At 39.4% G+C, this 20,020-nt stretch overlaps 2 protein-coding genes across 9 annotated transcripts in view; one reads left to right on the top strand and one right to left on the bottom strand.

The window, feature by feature from the left end:
- The window catches only part of LOC147005651 (major facilitator superfamily domain-containing protein 8-like), a 40,293-nt gene extending 20,426 nt beyond the window's left edge, over positions 1–19,867 (top strand). For 2 of the 4 annotated variants that reach the window (XR_015046763.1, XM_085835938.1), the window contains exon 5: positions 8,752–8,847. Coding sequence is in view for 3 of the 4 variants with exons in the window: in XM_085835938.1 (XP_085692064.1) it covers positions 8,752–8,774 (23 nt within the window). In the remaining variant the exon portion in view is untranslated. Of the gene's footprint in view, positions 1–8,751; positions 8,848–14,641; positions 14,836–19,588 lie in introns of those variants that run through there. The other 2 variants (XM_085835937.1, XM_085835939.1) reach the window with 2 other exon arrangements.
- The window catches only part of Abhd18 (abhydrolase domain containing 18), a 95,782-nt gene that overhangs the window by 67,082 nt on the left and 8,680 nt on the right, over positions 1–20,020 (bottom strand). The window contains exons 1-3 of one of the 5 annotated variants that reach the window (XM_085835918.1): positions 14,831–14,932; positions 13,903–13,987; positions 9,217–9,317 (exon numbers count right to left, since the gene is read on the bottom strand). In XM_085835918.1, the coding sequence (XP_085692044.1) occupies positions 9,217–9,317; positions 13,903–13,987; positions 14,831–14,922 (278 nt within the window). In that variant the 5' untranslated portion in view covers positions 14,923–14,932. Of the gene's footprint in view, positions 1–9,216; positions 9,318–13,640; positions 13,693–13,902; positions 13,988–14,830; positions 14,939–20,020 lie in introns of those variants that run through there. The other 4 variants (XM_085835921.1, XM_085835919.1, XM_085835920.1 and 1 more) reach the window with 4 other exon arrangements.

Consider the following 20,020-nt stretch of genomic DNA (forward strand, 5'->3'; position numbering starts at 1 on the left):
GTCATTATATAATTCAGGCTGGCTTGAACTTACTATGTAGGTCAGGCTGGCCTCATACTTGTGGTCCTCCTACCTTAACATTCTGAGTGCTGGGATTGCAGGTGTGTATCACCATGCCCAGGTCTAAACTATCAAGCTAAAAAGTATCATAATTAAGCTCTCTCTCTCTCTAAAAGGATGGGCCAGAGGATTTACATTTACTAACATGTATTTGTATGTGTGGGGATGGGTGTGCCCTGGTGCAGGTCAAAGGTCAGAGAACGACTTGCAGGAGTTCTTTTCCTCCACCACAGGAGTCCTAGGAATTGAACTCTGTCAGTCTTAACAGGGTGTCTCTAACCACTCAGCTATCTGACTGGCCTATACTTTAACTAACCTGAAGTAAGCATTTAGAACTTTGACATTCAATTTGTAGCTATGTGTCCAAAAGCTAGAATATTATAAACCTAATTTTTGTTAGGAGGAAAAAATCATGAAAGCAGGAAAAAGACTTAGAAAGGTTAGGGATTAGGTGGGATGGGGGAGGGAATGAGAATACTGGGAATATAATGTTGCAAAGAATACTATGTGGCTCTTCCGGTCAGAAAAGCACCGGGGTAGCTAGGGCGCAGGGTCGGCTGACACTCGCCAGCTACCCACAACACCCGCCACAGGATCTTAAGACTTCTGGTGAGTGGAACACAGCTTCTGCTCCAATCCAATTGCGCGCGGGACCAGAGACTGCATTATTTAGGGAAGCAGAAAACCGGCCTGAGTAGGACCACAGGCCTCTTCCGGCTGGACCAGCACCGGGGTACCGCCAGCTACCCTTGACCCCCGCCACAGGATTTTGAGACTGCTGGTGAGTGGAACACAGCTTCTGCTCCAATCTTTAAACAGTGACAACGATAACAATTAACCCCAGAGATTACCAGATGGCGAAAGGTAAACGTAATAATCTTACTAACAGAAACCAAGACCACTCACCATCATCAGAACCCAGCACCCCCACTTCGCCCAGTCCAGGGCACCCCAACACACCAGAAAAGCTAGACACGGATCTAAAAGCATATCTCATGATGATGGTAGAGGACATCAAGAAGGACTTTTATAACTCACTTAAAGAATTACAGGAGAACATGGCTAAAGAGTTACAAGTCCTTAAAGAAAAACAGGATAACACAATCAAACAGGTAGAAGTCCTTAAAGAAAAACAGGATAACACAATCAAACAGGTAGAAGTCCTTAAAGAAAAACAGGAAAACACATCCAAACAGATGATGTAAATGAACAAAACCATACTAGACCTAAAAAGGGAAGTAGACACAATAAAGAAAACCCAAAATGAGGCAACACTGGAGATAGAAACCCTAGGAAAGAAATCTGGAACCATAGATACGAGCATCAGCAACAGAATACAAGAGATGGAAGAGAGAATCTCAGGTGCAGAAGATTCCATAGAGAACATCGGCACAACAATCAAGGAAAATGTAAAATGCAAAAAGATCCTAACTCAAAACATCCAAGAAATACAGGACACAATGAGAAGACCAAACCTACGGATAATAGGAGTGGATGAGAATGAAGATTTTCAACTCAAAGGACCAGCAAACATCTTCAACAAAATTATAGAAGAAAACTTCCCAAATCTAAAGAAAGAGATGCCCATGAACATACAAGAAGCCTACAGAACTCCAAATAGACTGGACCAGAAAAGAAATACCTCCCGACACATTATAATCAGAACAACAAATGCTCTAAATAAAGATAGAATACTAAAAGCAGTAAGAGAAAAAGGCCAAGTAACATATAAAGGCAAGCCTATCAGAATTACACCAGATTTTTCACCAGAGACTATGAAAGCCAGAAGATCCTGGACGGATGTTATACAGAAACTAAGAGAACACAAATTCCAGCCCAGGCTACTATACCCAGCCAAACTCTCAATTAACATAGATGGAGAAACCAAAGTATTCCACGACAAAACCAAATTCACACATTATCTCTCCACGAATCCAGCCCTTCAAAGGATAATAACAGAAAAAAACCAATACAAGGACAGGAACCACGCCCTAGAAACAACAAGAAGGTAATCCCTCAACAAACCTAAAAGAAGACAGCCACAAGAACAGAATGCCAACTTTAACAACAAAAATAACAGGAAACAACAATTACTTTTCCGGGCTGGTGAGATGGCTCAGTGGGTAAGAGCACCCGACTGCTCTTCCGAAGGTCCAGAGTTCAAATCCCAGCAACCACATGGTGGCTCACAACCATCACTAACGAGATCTGGCGCCCTCTTCTGGAGTGTCTGAAGACAGCTACTGTGTACTTACATATAATAAATAAATCTTTAAAAAAAAAAAACAAACAAACAATTACTTTTCCTTAATATCTCTTAATATCAATGGACTCAACTCCCCGATAAAAAGACATAGACTAACAAACTGGCTACACAAACAAGACCCAACATTTTGCTGCTTACAGGAAACTCATCTCAGAGAAAAAGATAGACACTACCTCAGAATGAAAGGCTGGAAAACAATTTTCCAAGCAAATGGTAGGAAGAAACAAGCTGGAGTAGCCATTCTAATATCTGATAAGATTGACTTCCAACCCAAAGTCATTAAAAAAGACAGGGAGGGACACTTCATACTCATCAAAGGTAAAATCCTCCAAGAGGAACTATCAATCCTGAATATCTATGCTCCAAATACAAAGGCAGCCACATTCATTAAAGAAACTTTAGTAAATCTCAAAGCACACATTGCACCTCATACAATAATAGTGGGAGACTTCAACACACCACTTTCACCAATGGACAGATCATGGAAACAGAAACTAAACAGGGACACAGAGAAACTAAGAGAAATTATGAATCAAATGGATCTGGCAGATATCTACAGAACATTCTATCCTAAAACAAAAGGATATACCTTCTTCTCAGCACCTCATGGTACCTTCTCCAAAATTGACCACATAATTGGTCACAAAACAGGCCTCAACAGATACAAAAATATTGAAATTTTCCCATGCATCCTATCAGATCACCATGGACTAAGGCTGATCTTCAATAACAAAATAAATAATAGAAAGCCAACCTTCACGTGGAAACTGAACAACACTCTTGTCAATGATACCTTGGTCAAGGAAGGAATAAAGAAAGAAATTAAGGACTTTTTAGAGTTCAATGAAAATGAAGCCACAACATACCCAAACTTATGGGACGCAATGAAAGCATTTCTAAGAGGAAAACTCATAGCTCTGAGTGCTTCCAAAAGGAAACTAGAGAGAGCACATATTAGCAGCTTGACAACATACCTAAAAGCACTAGAACAAAAGGAAGCAAATTCACCCAAGAGGAGTAGACGGCAGGAAATAATCAAACATAGGGGCGAAATCAACCAAGTGGAAACAAGAAAAACTAGTCAAAGAATCAACCAATCAAGGAGCTGGTTCTTTGAGAAAATCAACAAGATAGATAAACCCTTAGCCAGACTCACTAGAGGGCACAGGGAAAGCATCCTAATTAACAAAATCAGAAATGAAAAAGGAGACATAACAACAGATCCTGAAGACATCCAAAACACTATCAGATCCTTCTACCAAAGGCTATACTCAACAAAACTGGAGAACCTGGATGAAATGGACAAGTTCCTAGACAGATACCAGGTACCAAAGTTGAATCAAGATCAGGTTAATGATCTAAACAGCCCTATATCCCCCAAAGAAATAGAAGCAGTGATTAATAGTCTCCCAACTAAAAAAAGCCCAGGACCAGATGGGTTTAGTGCAGAGTTCTATCAGACCTTCAAAGAAGATCTAATCCCAGTTCTTCACAAACTATTCCACAAAATAGAAACAGAATGTACTCTACCCAACTCATTCTATGAAGCCACAATTACTCTGATACCTAAACCACAAAAAGACCCAACAAAGATAGAAAACTTCAGACCAATATCCCTTATGAATATTGATGCAAAAATCCTCAATAAGGTTCTTGCTAACCGAATCCAAGAACACATCAAAACAATCATCCATCCTGACCAAGTAGGTTTCATCCCAGGGATGCAGGGATGGTTCAATATACGGAAATCCATCAACGTAATCCAGTATATAAACAAACTCAAAGACAAAAACCACATGGTCATCTCCTTAGATGCGGAAAAAGCATTTGACAAGATCCAACACCCATTCATGATAAAAGTCTTGGAAAGATCAGGAATTCAAGGCCCATACCAAAACATGATAAAAGCAATCTACAGCAAACCAGTAGCCAACATCAAAGTAAATGGTGAGAAGCTTGAAGCAATCCCTCTAAAATCAGGGACTAGACAAGGATGTCCACTTTCTCCATACCTATTCAACACTGTACTTGAAGTCCTAGCCAGAGCAATTCGACAACAAAAGGAGATCAAAGGGATACAAATTGGAAAAGATGAAGTCAAAATATCACTCTTTGCAGATGATATGATAGTATATATAAGTGACCCTAAAAATTCCACCAGAGAACTCCTAAGCCTGATAAACAGCTTCGGTGAAGTAGCTGGATATAAAATTAACTCAAACAAATCAATGGCCTTTCTCTACACAAAGAATAAACAGGCTGAGAAAGAAATTAGGGAAACAACACCCTTCTCAATAGTCACAAATAATATTAAATATCTTGGCGTGACTCTAACTAAGGAAGTGAAAGATCTGTATAATAAAAACTTCAAGTCTCTGAAGAAAGAAATTATAGAAGATCTCAGAAGATGGAAAGATCTCCCATGCTCATGGATTGGCAGGATCAACATTGTAAAAATGGCTATCTTGCCAAAAGCAATCTACAGATTCAATGCAATCCCCATCAAAATTCCAAATCAATTCTTCAACGAATTAGAAAGTGCAATCTGCAAATTCATCTGGAATAACAAAAAACCTAGGATAGCAAAAACTCTTCTCAAGGATAAAAGAACCTCTGGTGGAATCACCATGCCGGACCTAAAGCTCTACTACAGAGCAATTGTGATAAAAACTGCATGGTACTGGTATAGTGACAGACAAATAGACCAATGGAATAGAATTGAAGACCCAGAAATGAACCCACACACCTATGGTCACTTGATCTTCGACAAGGGAGCTAAAAACATCCAGTGGAAGAAAGACAGCATTTTCAACAAATGGTGCTGGCACAACTGGTTGTTAACATGTAGAAGAATGGGAATCGATCCATTCCTATCTCCTTGTACTAAGGTCAAGTCTAAGTGGATCAAGGAACTTCACATAAAACCAGAGACACTGAAACTTATAGAGGAGAAAGTGGGGAAAAGCCTTGAAGATATGGGCACAGGGGAAAAATTCCTGAATAGAACAGTAATGGCTTGTGCTGTAAGATCGAGAATTGACAAGTGGGACCTCATGAAACTACAAAGCTTCTGCAAGGCTAAAGACACCATCAATAAGACAAAAAAACCACCAACAGATTGGGAAAGGATCTTCACCTATCCTAAATCAGATAAGGGACTAATATCCAATATATATAAAGAACTCAAGAAGGTGGACTCCAGAAAGTCAAATAACCCCATTAAAAAATGGGGCTCAGAACTGAACAAAGAATTCTCACCTGAGGAATACCGAATGGCAGAGAAGCACCTGAAAAAATGTTCAACATCCTTAATCATCAGGGAAATGCAAATCAAAACAACCCTGAGATTCCACCTCACACCAGTCAGAATGGCTAAGATCAAAAATTCAGGTGACAGCAGATGCTGGCGAGGATGTGGAGAAAGAGGAACACTCCTCCATTGTTGGTGGGATTGCAAGCTTGTACAACCACTCTGGAAATCAGTCTGGCGGTTCCTCAGAAAATTGGACATAGTACTACCGGAGGATCCAGCAATACCTCTCCTGGGCATATATCCAGAAGATGTCCCAACCGGTTAAAAGGACACATGCTCCACTATGTTCATAGCAGCCCTATTTATAATAGCCAGAAGCTGGAAAGAACCCAGATGTCCCTCAACAGAGGAATGGATACAGAAATTATGGTACATTTACACAATGGAGTACTACTCAGCTATTAAAAAGAATGGATTTATGAAATTCCTAGCCAAATGGATGGACCTGGAGGGCATCATCTTGAGTGAAGTAACACAATCACAAAAGAACTCACACAATATGTATTCACTGATAAGTGGATATTAGCCCAAAACTTAGGATACCCAAGATATAAGATACAATTTGCTAAACGCATGAAACTCAAGAAGAATGAAGACCAAAGTGTGGACACTGTGCCCCTTCTTAGAATTGGGAACAAAACACCCAGGGAAGGAGTTACAGAGACAAAGTTCGTAGCTGTGATGAAAGGATGGACCATTTAGAGACTGCCGTATCCAGGGATCCATCCCATAATCAGCTTCTAAACGCTGACACCATTGCATACACTAGCAAGATTTTGCTGAAAGGACCCAAATATAGCTGTCTCTTGTGAGACGATGCCGGGGCCTAGCAAACACAGGAGTGGATGCTCACAGTCAGCTATTGGGTGTATCACAGGGCTCCCAATGGAGAAGCTAGAGAAAGTACCCAAGGAGCTAAAGGGATCTGCAACCCTATTGTTGGAACAACATGATGTACTAACCAGAACCCCGGAGCTCTTGTCTCTAGCTGCATATGTATCGAAAGATGGCCTAGTCGGCCATCACTGGAAAGAGAGGCCCATTGGACTTGCAAACTTTATATGCCCCAATATAGGGGAATGCCAGGGCCAAAAGAATGGGAATGGGTGGGTAGGGAAGTGGGGGGCGCTATGGGGGACTTTTGGGATAGCATTGGAAATGTAATTGAGGAAAATATGTAATAAAAATATTAAAAAAAATATCTAACTATAAAAAAAAAGAATACTATGTGTATGAATGAAACTGTAAAGAATTAAAACAATTAAAAAGGGAAATTACCTATGATGCCACTTATGGGGAGGAAACAACAAATAAGCTGCAGGCATGCCAAACTATTAGCACGTTTTGGAAATGGACTTATTTAATGTGGCCCGGTGTTACTGTCAGATGAAACTAGATGACTATTCTCTATAGAAATTGAGCAGTGAGGCTGGGGATACAGTTAAGGTAAGCAGGGCTGGAGAGATGGCTCAGTGGTTAAGAGCACTGACTGCTCTTCCAGAGGTCATGAGTTCAATTCCCAGCAACCACATGGTGGCTCAAAACCATCTATAATGAGATCTGATGCCCTCCCTCTTCTGGTGTGTCTGAAGACAGCTATATATACTCATATACCTAAAATAAATAAGTAAATCCCTATTGGGAGGCAGAGGCAGGTGAATTTCTGAGTTCGAGGCCAGCCTGGTCTACAAACTGAGTTTCAGGACAGCCCAGCCAGGGCTCCAGAGAAACCTTGTCTCAAAAACAAAAACAAAACAAAACAAAAAAACTAAAAACAAAAAAGAAAGTCATAGAGTCAGGTTTCAGTCCAGATCCGTTTAATGCCAAAGTCTTTGGTTTTTGTTCTATAGAACATTGCTTGCATTTTATTTTGAATTTATTAAAAGAAAAAAATATCAAACCAAAACCAGATAATACTGGCTGTTCTTTTTTTTTTTTTTTCTTAAACTTTTTCCCGGCCCTGCTCACTCTTGCCTAAAGATTTATTTATTATTATATGTAGTACATTGTAGCTATCTTCAGACACCCCAGAAGAGGGCATCAGATTTTATTACAGATGGTTGTGAGCCACCATGTGGTTGCTGGGATTTGAACTCAGGACCTCTGGAAGAGCGGTTAGTGCTCTTACCTGCTGAGCCGTCTCTCCAGCACCCTGGTTGGTCTTCTAAAGGACCCAAATCCAATTTCCAGAACACACATGGTGAGACACAACTATCTATAACTCAAGTCTCAGATCTAGCACATTCTTTTGGCCTCCTGGGTACCAGCACATACATGATGCAGACATTTATGCAGGTTAAACACCCACACATATAAAATGAATTAATGAATAAAATTTAAAATAATAATTATCTTAAAGCAAAGAAAAATTACTGCTCACCACAAGCAAATACATGTCATGTTGGTTCTGTTTTCTTCTGTTTTTCTTTTTTTGGCTTTGAGACAGTGTTTTTTCTGTGTATCCCCTGCCATCCTAGAGCCCTATCATCGTAGATTTTTTGTTTGTTTGATTTTTTTGTTTGTTGTTTTTTTTGTTTTTGTTTTTTTGTTTTTTTTTTTTTGAGACAGGATTTCTGTATATAGCCTTGGCTGTCCTGGAACTCACTCTGTAGACTAGGCTGGCCTCAAACTCAGAAATATGCCTGCCTCTGCCTCCGAAGTGCTGGGATTAAAGGCGTGTGCCACCATGCCCAGCATAGACATTTAAAATGAAATGTTATTAATTTTGCGTGTATGTGTGTGGGGGGGCACACATATGGAAATCAGAGGACAACTTGTGTGAATTCTCTCCTTCTACCATTTGAGTCCTGGGAATTGTCATCAGGAATGCTCAGGTGTTCTTACCTGGCAAACTCTCTCAGTACTTGTACTGCCTAGTTTTTTGTCAACTTGACACAGGCTGGGGTTATCATAGAGAAAGGAGCTTCAGTTGAGGAAATGCCTCCATGAGATCCAGCTGTAAGGCATTTTCTCAATTAGTGATCAAGGGGGAAAGGCCCCTTGTGGGTGGGACCATCTCTGGGCTGGTAGTCTTGGTTCTATAAGAGAGCAGGCTGAGCAAGCCAGGGGAAGCAAGCTAGTAAGTAACATCCCTCCATGACTTCTCCACCAGCTCCTGCTTCCTGCCCTGCTTGAGTTCCAGTCCTGACTTCCTTGGTGATGAACAGCAGTATGGAAGTATAAGCCGAATAAACCCTTTCTTCCCCAACTTGTGTCTTGGTCATGATGTTTGTGCAGGAATAGAAACCCCGACTAAGACACTACTAAAAGTGAAAATTTGAAAGGCAAACTCTACTTAGAAATGAACAGAGCTGGTATATGACTAAAGTCATTTGGAAATATTTCTATGTGACTGTGCACGTCTGAATTTTTATAAAAATGGTATCAACTTCTTAAGCTTTCACCTCACCTTGATATGACTAGCTATGCATGGAGGGCAATTATTCTCCTAGTGTGAATGTTTAGGGAATTATCCACACTCTGTAAGCATAAGCAGTACTTACATGCACTCAAGGATCTTTGGACACTGTGCTGCTAGACACAACTCACTCATCTTGCTTGCCAAAGAGATCCTTACCTTGCAACAACAGATTCAATTGGCATGATACCAGGCACATAGTGGGCCATGGGAGAAACAAAGTGTCCATCTAGGATCTTACAATCTGACTGTTCTTCAACCTGAAACAAAAAGAAAATGGAGGTGTATACAAAGTAGACTAAGATATAGGGCTATCATGGACTTTTTTTCTGATTAAAAAAAAATCTATTCAACTAATCACTAACATTCTCTTAGTTCTTGTACGTGAGCATCATTTTTACCTACAACAACTAAGCTACATCTTCAGAACCAAAACTTTTTCATTGCTTACTTTTTTCTTTTTTGACCCATTTTTTAACCAAAATATATATTTTTATTTAAGACTATCTAGTTTCATATTGATTTTGTAACTATGTAACTGAAATGTTCTGAAATATTTCATGCTTTGTCTTTCAAACTCCTCTATTTATTTTTACCTAACAGGGAATTATCCACTGTGTCCTTTTTTTTTTAAAAAGATTTATTTTATTTATAGATTACACTTTCATTGTCTTCAGACACACCAGAAGAGGAGGGAGGGCATCAGATCCTATTATAGATGGTTGTGAGCCACCATGTGGTTGCTGGGATTTGAACTCAGGACCTGTGGAAGAACAGTCAGTGCTCTTAACCACTAAGCCAACTCTCCAGCCCCATTGTGCCTTTTTAAAGACACTTTCACAAATATTTGTTTCCCTTCTATACTGGAGTATAGTTGGAAAATAATAGATTTAATTCACACACAGGCAGGCAATTTCTCAAAATAAAACACAAGTTAAAGGAATTCAGTACCATTCAACAGGGTTAGGAGTACAGCTTAGTACAGAGCATGTGGCAAGTAGGGAGATCCTGTATTCAACTCTGGGTACCACAAAAACATAAACAATCAAAATCATTCAACTATATAAAAGCAATCAAAAGTACAATTTGGAAGCAGCAGTAACTTGGTGCCATCTAAGCTACTATCGAGCATTCAGAGTGGTTTGATATCACATTTCACTATGTGATATCATGCTGGTGCTTTATGTAAGGACAAAGGGGGATTTTTTTCTGTAGTAAAAGCAATTTGTAGGTACTTGTAGTAACACATGTTTAAAATCACTTCAATTTTGATGCTGAGGCAGGAGGCTCATGAGTTCAAAGCTAGCTTGGGTTACATAGCAAGACATGTCTCAACAATAACAACAACAAAAACCCAAAACAAACAACAATAAAAAAGGCAATTTGCTAACATTCAATACCTGAGCTTACTTCTAAAATTATTTTTTAGTATAAAAAATCCTATTTCAAGTCAAAGGTAAAAATTAAAGTAGCAGGAAGGTATCACATATTTTCACTATAATAAAACAAAAAACAAGCAGAGAAAACAAAACGAAAAAAAATCTATGTCAGTGGCTGCAGTTGTTCAAATTCAGTATTTTGTACCTGTGAATTAAGATTAGTAAACTGTTTTTCTTCCATATAGCAGGCATTCTACCAATGATCTATATTCCTTGGCCCCATCATTAAAAAGACAAAACTAGGAGCCTGGAGAGATGGCCCAGTGGTTAAAAGCACATACTGCTCTTCCTGAGGTCCTGCATTTGAGTCCCAGCACCCACATTAGGTGGCTTACAACTGCCTGTAACCCCAGCTCCAGGGGACTCTCAGCCCTCTGAGCTCTGTGGGCACTTGCATTCATGTGCACAACCCCCCCCTACACACACACACACAATTAAAAATAATAAAAAGAAATCTAAAAAAAAAACAAAAAACCCAAAACATGCTGGGTGTTTTGGGGCATGCTTTAATCTCAGCACTTACAGGTGGGTCTCTGAGATTGAAGGCAACCTGGTCTACAGAGTGAGTTCCAGGACAGCCAGTGCTATACAGAGAAACTCTTGACAAAAACCAAAAAATCAAAAACAAACACAAACCAAACCAATCCCCCCCCCCCCCAAATCCTACCAGGAGCTGGAGAGGTTCATGAGTTAAATGCACTTAGCTGCTCTTCCAGAGGACCCAGTTTCAAGTCCCAGCACCCACACAGGCACTAACAACTATCTGTTATCCAGTATGATTTCTCCTTTCTCTCTCTCTCTCTCTCTCTCTCTCTCTCTCTCTTTCTAAGATTTATTTATTATTGTAAATAAGTACACTGTAGCTGTCTTCAGATGCACCAGAAGAGGGCATCAGATCTCTTTATGGATGGTTGTGAGCCACCATGTGGTTCCTGGAATTTGAACTCAGGACCTTCGGAAGAGAGTGGGTGCTCTTAACCACTGAGCCATCTCTCCAGCCCCCTCCATGTGATTTTATACCCTCTCATAGATACACATGCAGGCAAAACACCAGTGCAATAAACAAAACAAAACACTTCACCCAAAAAACCCCAACGAACTAACACCACCAAACCCCAAACAAACCACAACCCCCTAAATAGTAGTAGCAACCCAAATGTCTATGCATTTATGAGTAGATAAGAAATTATAAGTCACTGAAAAGATTACTGATGCATGGTAAAACATGGAGAAGCCTTATACACATCCCAAGAGGGGCAAGAGAGGGCAAATGCACTTGTGGTGCCAGATTGACAACCCCAGCTCAAGTTCCAGAACTCACTTAAAGGACAGAATCATGTCTACAAAGTTTCCTCTAATCTACGAATTGACATGTGTGAGATGGCTTGTGTGCCTACCCACACAGACCATGTACACAACATACTAATGAAAATTAATAAACTCAAGAATACCTTCTAAGCCAAACAGCAAAGATCACATACTGCATAATTCCATTTCTAAGAAGTATCCTAAATATGAGACTCCATAGATACAGAAAGCAAATTAGTAACTGCCAGCAAGTGGAGACAGAAGCTGTGGGAAATCATAGCTAGAGTGATAGTGTGTCTTTGGGGTCAATGAAAATGTTATGGAATAAAATAGTTTTAAAAAAGTGATAGCTAATGGATATATACTTAGGCAACAATTCTAAAACATTCCATTGTATAATTTATATAATTTAAAAAATTAAAGCCTGAGGGTGGGTGTGTGTTCTCAAATTGTTAAGAGTATCTGTGCAGAAACAGGGTCAGGAGGTGGAGACTAGCAGAGATGAAAGGAGACTTGATCTGTACTTGGCACACTCTGCTTATTTAAAAGCCTCTATTCTCGGTATGTTTACATGTGCATATATTTCTATTGCATATGTGTGTTTGGGTGTTTGTCCACCTAACTATGTGGGCATGTTTATCCATGTATGTGTGTTGGCCAGAAGTCATCACAGGTTGTCTTCCTCTATTGATCTTCACTTTGTTTTCTGTATTTGTTTTTTTGAGACAGGGTCTTTCTACAAGTTTTCCTAAACTTGTTATGCAGACTGGCTGGCTCTGAACTCACAGAGATCTGCCTGTTTCTGACTCCTTACTGCTGAGATTAGAGGCAATTTCTCCCATGCCAGGGCGCTCTACTTTTTGCACTGAAGTCTCTCACTGAACCTGAAGCTTGCAGTCTCTACTAGATCAGCAGGTCCCAAAATTCCTCTGTCCTTGTTTCTCCAGTGCTAATGTTAAAGGTACCCATTTCCGTGGTTGGCTTGTATGTGGATACTGGGTCCTCATGCTTGTGCAATGAGCAAGTACACACTGGACCATCTCCTCAGCATATAAGAGCCTACTCCTTTTTTCCCTTTTTTTGTTTTTTGTTTGTTTTTGAGATAGGATCTCTCTGTTGTAGCCTTACCTGTCCTCACAGAGATCCTATTCTGCCTTCCAGGAGACATACCTAACTAAAAGCATATGTGTGTGTGTGTGTGCATATGTTGAGGCAATGTTTCTCACAGAGAAACTGCCTGCATCTGCCTCTTGAATGCTGGGATTAAATGCATGTGGTATTACCACTTGGCTCAAAGACCTATAATTTTTAAAAGAAAAAAATAAAAGGCCATCTCTTTATAAACATAATATTTTATAAAGAGAAAAATATTCACCAAAATTTGAATCATAAAGAAATTCTTAAAATCTAGACCAAACGTAACATTCTAGCTGTGAAAAATGCTTCAGGGGTTTTTTGGGGGGTGAGGGGTGGGGAGAGGAACTTTTGATGAAGGGAATCTAAATATATCCAGTATATCCAATATGTAAAGGATGCAAGTCATACTTACTTCAGCTGAAGGTCAGAAAAAGATTGTGAAACCCACCTATCTAGTTCCCTTCTAGATTATTTTAAAGTACTCAATTACACAAACTTAAATTTGACCTAAAAGCAGCTGATTGCTTATGAAAGAAAACAATTTAAAACATATTCTTCCCTCTCTAAGTTCAGAGCACCTTGCAGTCTTCTCTGAGCTCCGTGTTCCATTATAGCTCCCTGGTACTTCCTAACAGCTGCTTTTGCAAATATGCCTAATGTGCTCATCCTCCAAGCAGACTGCTTTCTTTTAATACTTACTAGTCTTCTTTAATATTCTTCTTTAATGTTGAATAATTGAACCCTCAGGAGCCTAAGGATACAAAATGAAACTCAGAAAAATGCAGCCTAAATACTATGTATTCAGGCAAATGGTAAACATATGTCCCCCACTACTTATGAATAAAACTAAAATGTGGTTGCGACAGAATAGCACTCTTGAAATATGCATACATGTGCCACTGCACTGTCTCAGCGTGACTGACTGCTACAGGACTTCAATCCTCGGTTTGTTCTTGCATACCTTATCGATGTGTACCGGGTAGTCACTTGAAACCAGGTTCTGGCACCTTTCTCGATTTCCAATCATCTTTCTGAATTCAAAGAGTCTGTTAGGAGACATTTTTTTTAAATAAAAAGATATACCTTTTATGTTAACTATTAGACCTACTATGTTATGAGTGATGAACAGTGATTAAAATTAGAAAATTCAATTAAGAGGTCTTGTGTAATTTAGCTTTTATCATTAATAGAAAAGGGTACTTTTTCTTCTCTCTTTTAGGAATGGGAAACTTCTCTCAAAAAACATGGGAAACAAAATTGTTCAGAATGAAAACATTTAAGATTCAGAATGAAAGGAGTCAATCCTGAAAATAATTTTTCTCAGGATCAGGTTTTGTCATGAGCTCCAGCATATTCCAGTTTCACAGTCACTGAAATTTGAAGTTACCCAAGAAAATCAGAGCCTGGAAACCACACACAACTTCACACAATGTAGTAATGAGTGATGCTAAAAAACTAGTTTGTTCCCAAGTCATGATGCTATATGCTAAAGTGTACAAATATAAGAAAGAGGATAAAAGGAAAACATTTTATGAAGTTCAATATTTAATTTCATCAATAGGCTATGTTAGATTTGATGCTACAACATATTGTAACTAAAATAAAAATGTTAAATGTGCATTAAAAAAAGAAATTTGAAAATAAGCATTCAAGGGCTGGAGAGATGGTTTAATAACTAAGAGCACTGGTTGCTCTTGCAGAATACCCAGGTCGGTTCTCAGGACCCATGTGGTGATTCATGATCATGCACAACTCCAGTTCCTGGGGCTCCTGTTACCGCTCTGATCTCCACAAGCACAAGGCAAACAGGTGGGACACAAACGCTTAAACATGCAGGTCGGTACTCGTACACACACACACACACACACACACACACATACACACACTACCTCTTGAGGTCCTCCGGCCTTCCCCATCCTCTGATGAAAAGTTTTGTGACGAGAAGACTCCAATATAGAATATCTAACTTGATTACACCCATGAGTGCCAAACAGCATCTAGAAGTAAAATTTAAAATTACTTTAAAATATTTTTACTTGTCAACAAGGTAGCAGGTCAATTTTCTAACCACTTATTTGAATATCAGGCAAAATTAAAGACTGAAGTAAATCCTTGTAAAAATATAGGAGATTTAGAAGAACTGGGAGGGAAAGTAGAGAAATGAAGAACCTAAAGCTTTACTAATCAATGAGTTCTTCATCTTAAGTATAGGAGCTGACTTAAGTACCTAATGTGTTGGAGAGCAAGGTTAAGGAATGATAGCCACATAGTACTGTAGTATTAGCTAGACACTATTTAATTTACAACACAACTGCAGGTTCTTATTTAAGCTCTACAAGGACCCTTGAAAAAGGATTACCAGAGTTATACAGAGGAAACTGAGGCACAGAGAAAAGAGTTATTTATCCTAGGCCAAATTGCTAGCAGAGGAGAGAACCAAACTTCAACTTCAGGGATAATAAAATGCTCAAGATTTAGCAGGTTCACCATACTCTTTTTAACAGTGAACACACAGTACTAGTGCTTCTTTTTTTAAAAAATTTTTTGTTACATATTTTCCTCAATTACATTTCCAATGCTATCCCAAAAGTCCTGCATACCCTCCCCCCCACTCCCCTACCCACCCATTCCCACTTTTTGGCCCTGGCGTTCCCCTGTACTGGGGCATATAAAGTTTGTGTGTCCAATGGGCCTCTCTTTTCAGTGATGGCTGACTAGGCCATCTTTTGATACATATGTAGCTAGAGTCAAGAGCTCAGGGGTACTGGTTAGTTCATAATGTTGTTCCACCTATAGGGTTGCAGATCCCTTTAGCTCCTTGGGTACTTTCTCTTGCTCCTCCATTGGGAGCCCTGTGATCCATCCAATAGCTGACTATGAGCATCCACTTCTGTGTTTGCTAGGCCCCGGCATAGTCTCACAAGAGACAGCTATATCAGGGTCCTTTCAGCAAAATCTTGCTACTGTATGCAATGGTGTCATCGTATGGAGGCTGATTATGGGATATATCCCTAAATATGGCAGTCTCTAGATGGTCCATCCTTTTGTCTCAGCTCCAAACTTTGTCTCTGTAACTCCTTCCATGGGTGTTTTGTTCCCAATTCTAAGAAGGGGCAAAGTGTCCACACTTTGGTCTTCGTTCTTCTTCAGTTTCATGTGTTTTTCAAATTGTATCTTATATCTCTGGTATACTAAGTTTCTGGGCTAATATCCACTTATCAGTGAGTACATATTGTGTGAGTTCTTTTGTGATTGTGTTACCTCACTCAGGATGATGCCCTCCAGGTCCTTCCATTTGCCTAGGAATTTCATAAATTCATTCCTTTTAATAGCTGAGTAGTACTCCATTGTGTAAATGTACCACATTTTTGTATCCATTCCTCTGTTGAGGGGCATCTGGGTTCTTTCCAACTTCTGGCTTTATTAATAAGGCTGCTATGAACATAGTGGAGCATGTGTCCTTCTTACTGGTTGGGACATCTTCTGGATATATGCCCAGGAGACGTATTGCTGGATCCTCCGGTAGTACTTATGTCCAATTTTCTGAGGAACTGCTAAACTGATTTCCAGAGTGGTTGTACAAGCTTGCAATCCCACCAACAATGGAGGAGTGTTCTTCTTTCTCCACATCCTTGCCAGCATCTGCTGTCACCTGAATTTTTGATCTTAGCCATTCTGACTGGTGTGAGATGGAATCTCAGGGTTGTTTTGATTTGCATTTCTCTGATGATTAAAGATGTTGAACATTTTTTCAGGTGCTTCTCAGCCATTTGGTATTCCTCAGGTGAGAATTCTTTATTTAGCTCTGAGCCCCATTTTTTAATGGGGTTATTTGATTTTGTGGTGTCCACCTTCTTGTGTTCTTTATATATATTGGATATTAGTCCCCTATATGATTTAGGATAGGTAAAGATCCTTTCCCAATCTGTTGGTGGCCTTTTTGTCTTATTGACGGTGTCTTTTGCCGTGTAGAAGCTTTGCAGTTTCATGAGGTCCCATTTGTCAATTCTTGATCTTACAGCACAAGCCATTGCTGCTCTATTCAGGAATTTTTCCCCTGTGCCCATATCTTCGAGGCTTTTCCCCATTTTCTCCTGTATAAGTTTCAGTGTCTCTTGTTTTATGTGGAGTTCCTTGATCCATTTAGATTTGACCTTAGTACAAGGAGATAGGAATGGATCGATTTGCATTCTTCTACATGATAACCACTAGTTGTGCAAGCACCATTTGTTGAAAAAGCTGTCTTTCTTCCACTGGATGGTTTTAGCTCACTTGTAGAAGATCAAGTGACCATAGGTGTGTGGGTTCATTTCCGGGTCTTCAATTCTATTCCATTGGTCTACTTGTCTGTCAGTATACCAGTACCATGCAGTTTTTATCACAATTGCTCTGTAGTAAAGCTTTAGGTCAGGCATGGTGATTCCACCAGAGGTTCTTTTATCATTGAGAAGAGTTTTTGCTATCCTAGGTTTTTTGTTATTCCAGATGAATTTGGAGATTGCTCTTTCTAATTCGTTGAAGAATTGAGTTGGAATTTTGATGGGGATTGCATTGAATCTGTAGATTGCTTTTGGCAAGATAGCCATTTTAACAATGTTGATCCTGCCATTCCATGAGTATGGTAGATCTTTCCATCTTCTGAGATCTTCTTTAATTTCTTTCTTCAGAGACTTGAAGTTTTTAATCATACATATCTTTCACTTCCTTAGTTAGAGTCACACCCAGATATTTTATATTATTTGTGACTATTGAGAAGGATGTTGTTTCCCTCATTTCTTTCTCAGCCTGTTTATTCTTTGCGTAGAGAAAGGCCATTGACTTGTTTGAGTTAATTTTATATCCAGCTACTTCACCGAAGCTGTTTATCAGGTTTAGGAGTTCTCTGGTGGAATTTTTAGGGTCACTTATATATACTATCATAACATCTGCAAAAAGTGATATTTTGACTTCATCTTTTCCAATTTGTATCCCCTTGATCTCCTTTTGTTGTCTAATTGCTCTGGGTAGGACTTCAAATACAATGTTGAATAGGTAGAGAGAAAGTGGGCAGCCTTGTCTAGTCCCTGATTTTAGTGGGATTCCTTCAAGCTTCTCACCATTTACTTTGATGTTGGCTACTGGTTTGCTGTAGATTGCTTTTATCATGTTTTGGTATGGGCCTTGAATTCCTGATCTTTCCAAGACTTTTATCATGAATGGGTGTTGGATCTTGTCGAATGCTTCTTCCGAGTCTAAGGAGATAATCATGTGGTTTTTGTCTTTGAGTTTGTTTATATAATGGATTATGTTGATGGATTTCCATATATTAAACCATCCCTGCATCCCTGGAATAGAACCTACTTGGTCAGGATGGATGTTTGTTTTTAGTGTGTTCTTGGATTCGGTTAGCGAGAATTTTATTGAGTATTTTTGTATTGATATTCATAAGGGAAATTGGTCTCAATTTCTCTATCTTTGTTGGATCTTTCTGTGGTTTAGTTATCAGAGTAATTGTGGCTTCATAGAATGAGTTGCATAGAGTACCTTCTACTTCTATTTTGTGGAATAGTTTGTGTAAAACTGGAATTAGATCTTCTTTGAAGGTCTGATAGAACTCTGCACTAAACCCATCTGGTCCTGGACTTTTTTTGGCTGGGGGATTATTAATGACTGCTTCTATTTCTTTAGGGGATATGAGACTGTTTAGATCATTAACTTGATCCTGATTTAACTTTGGTACCTGGTATCTGTCTAGAAATTTGTCCATTTCGTCCAGGTTTTCCAGTTTTGTTGAGTATAGCCTTTTGTAGAAGGATCTGATGTTGTTTTGGATTTCTTCAGTATCTATTGTTATGTCTCCCTTTTCATTTCTGATTTTGTTAAATAGGATGCTAGTACTAGTGCTTCTTATTAGATACTATTTACTTCTCAAACATTCTTTTTCCTTTCCTTTTTTTTTCCTTTTGAGTTTTTTTTTTTTTTTTTTTTTTTTTAAGACAGGATTTCTCTATGCAGCCCTGGCTGTCTTGGAACTCCCTCTGCAGACTGGGCTGGCCTGAAATTCAAAGATCCAACTACTTTTGTCTCCGGAGTACTGAGATTAAAGGTGTTTAATTGCCCAGTTTATTTCTCAAATATTTCTAAGAAAAGATTTGCATCAAGCTCAACCTTTCCCAATTAAAAGGTGTAGTTCTGGGCTTGAAATGTAGCTGAGGCAAAGTTTTTGCTTAACAGGCATGAAATCCTGTGGGAAGCCACATACACCATTACAAGATGGTGCTGGCTACCTCTGGCTACCACCCATGAATATGGGTAAACAATCAATGTGCCATGTGCAAAAGAGTTTTTTGCTGAGTCATTGCCTGGCCCTAGGCATGTTAATGAGGTACTGAAAGCATAACCAATCAGGTGTAGACATGCCTCTCCTAGGCCTATATAAGCAGCACCAGTTCTGGGGCTCGAGGTCATTCGAATTTGCAGTAAAAGCTCTCCCAATAAACATGTTGCAGAAGGATCCTGTTGTGAGGTCTTTCTTGCTGGCGAGTCAGGCTTCTACAAAATCCCAGCTTCAATTCCCAATTTTATAAAAATGAAAGAAACAGTTCAGATATATATGGATAAAACATGATGCAGATTAAAGTTGTTTTTGTTTTTTTGTTTTGAGACAGGGTTTCTCTGATTAGCCCTGGTTGTCCGGAACTCAGAAATCCGTCTACCTCTACCTCCCAAGTGCTGGGATTAAAGGCATGTGCCACCACTGCCCAGTTCAGATTAAAGTTTAACTGTACAGATATATGAAACATAAAAAATGTCAACTCGGGCTGGTGAGATGGCTCAGTGGGTAAGAGCACCCGACTGCTCTTCCGAAGGTCCAGAGTTCAAATCCCAGCAACCACATGGTGGCTCACAACCATCCGTAACGAGATCTGGCGCCCTCTTCTGGAGTGTCTGAAGACAGCTACAGTGTACTTACATGTAATAAATAAATAAATCTTAAAAAAAAAAAAGTCAACTCACTATGTAACTGAGGTTCTCCCTGCACTCCTGATCCTCTATCTCTGCCTCCCAAGCTCTAGGTTATAGGTATGAACTACACCCAG

The sequence above is a fragment of the Mus caroli genome, unplaced genomic scaffold, assembly GCF_978045245.1.
Source record: "Mus caroli unplaced genomic scaffold, Mus_caroli_1 scaffold_3, whole genome shotgun sequence".
Lineage (NCBI taxonomy): Eukaryota > Metazoa > Chordata > Mammalia > Rodentia > Muridae > Mus > Mus caroli.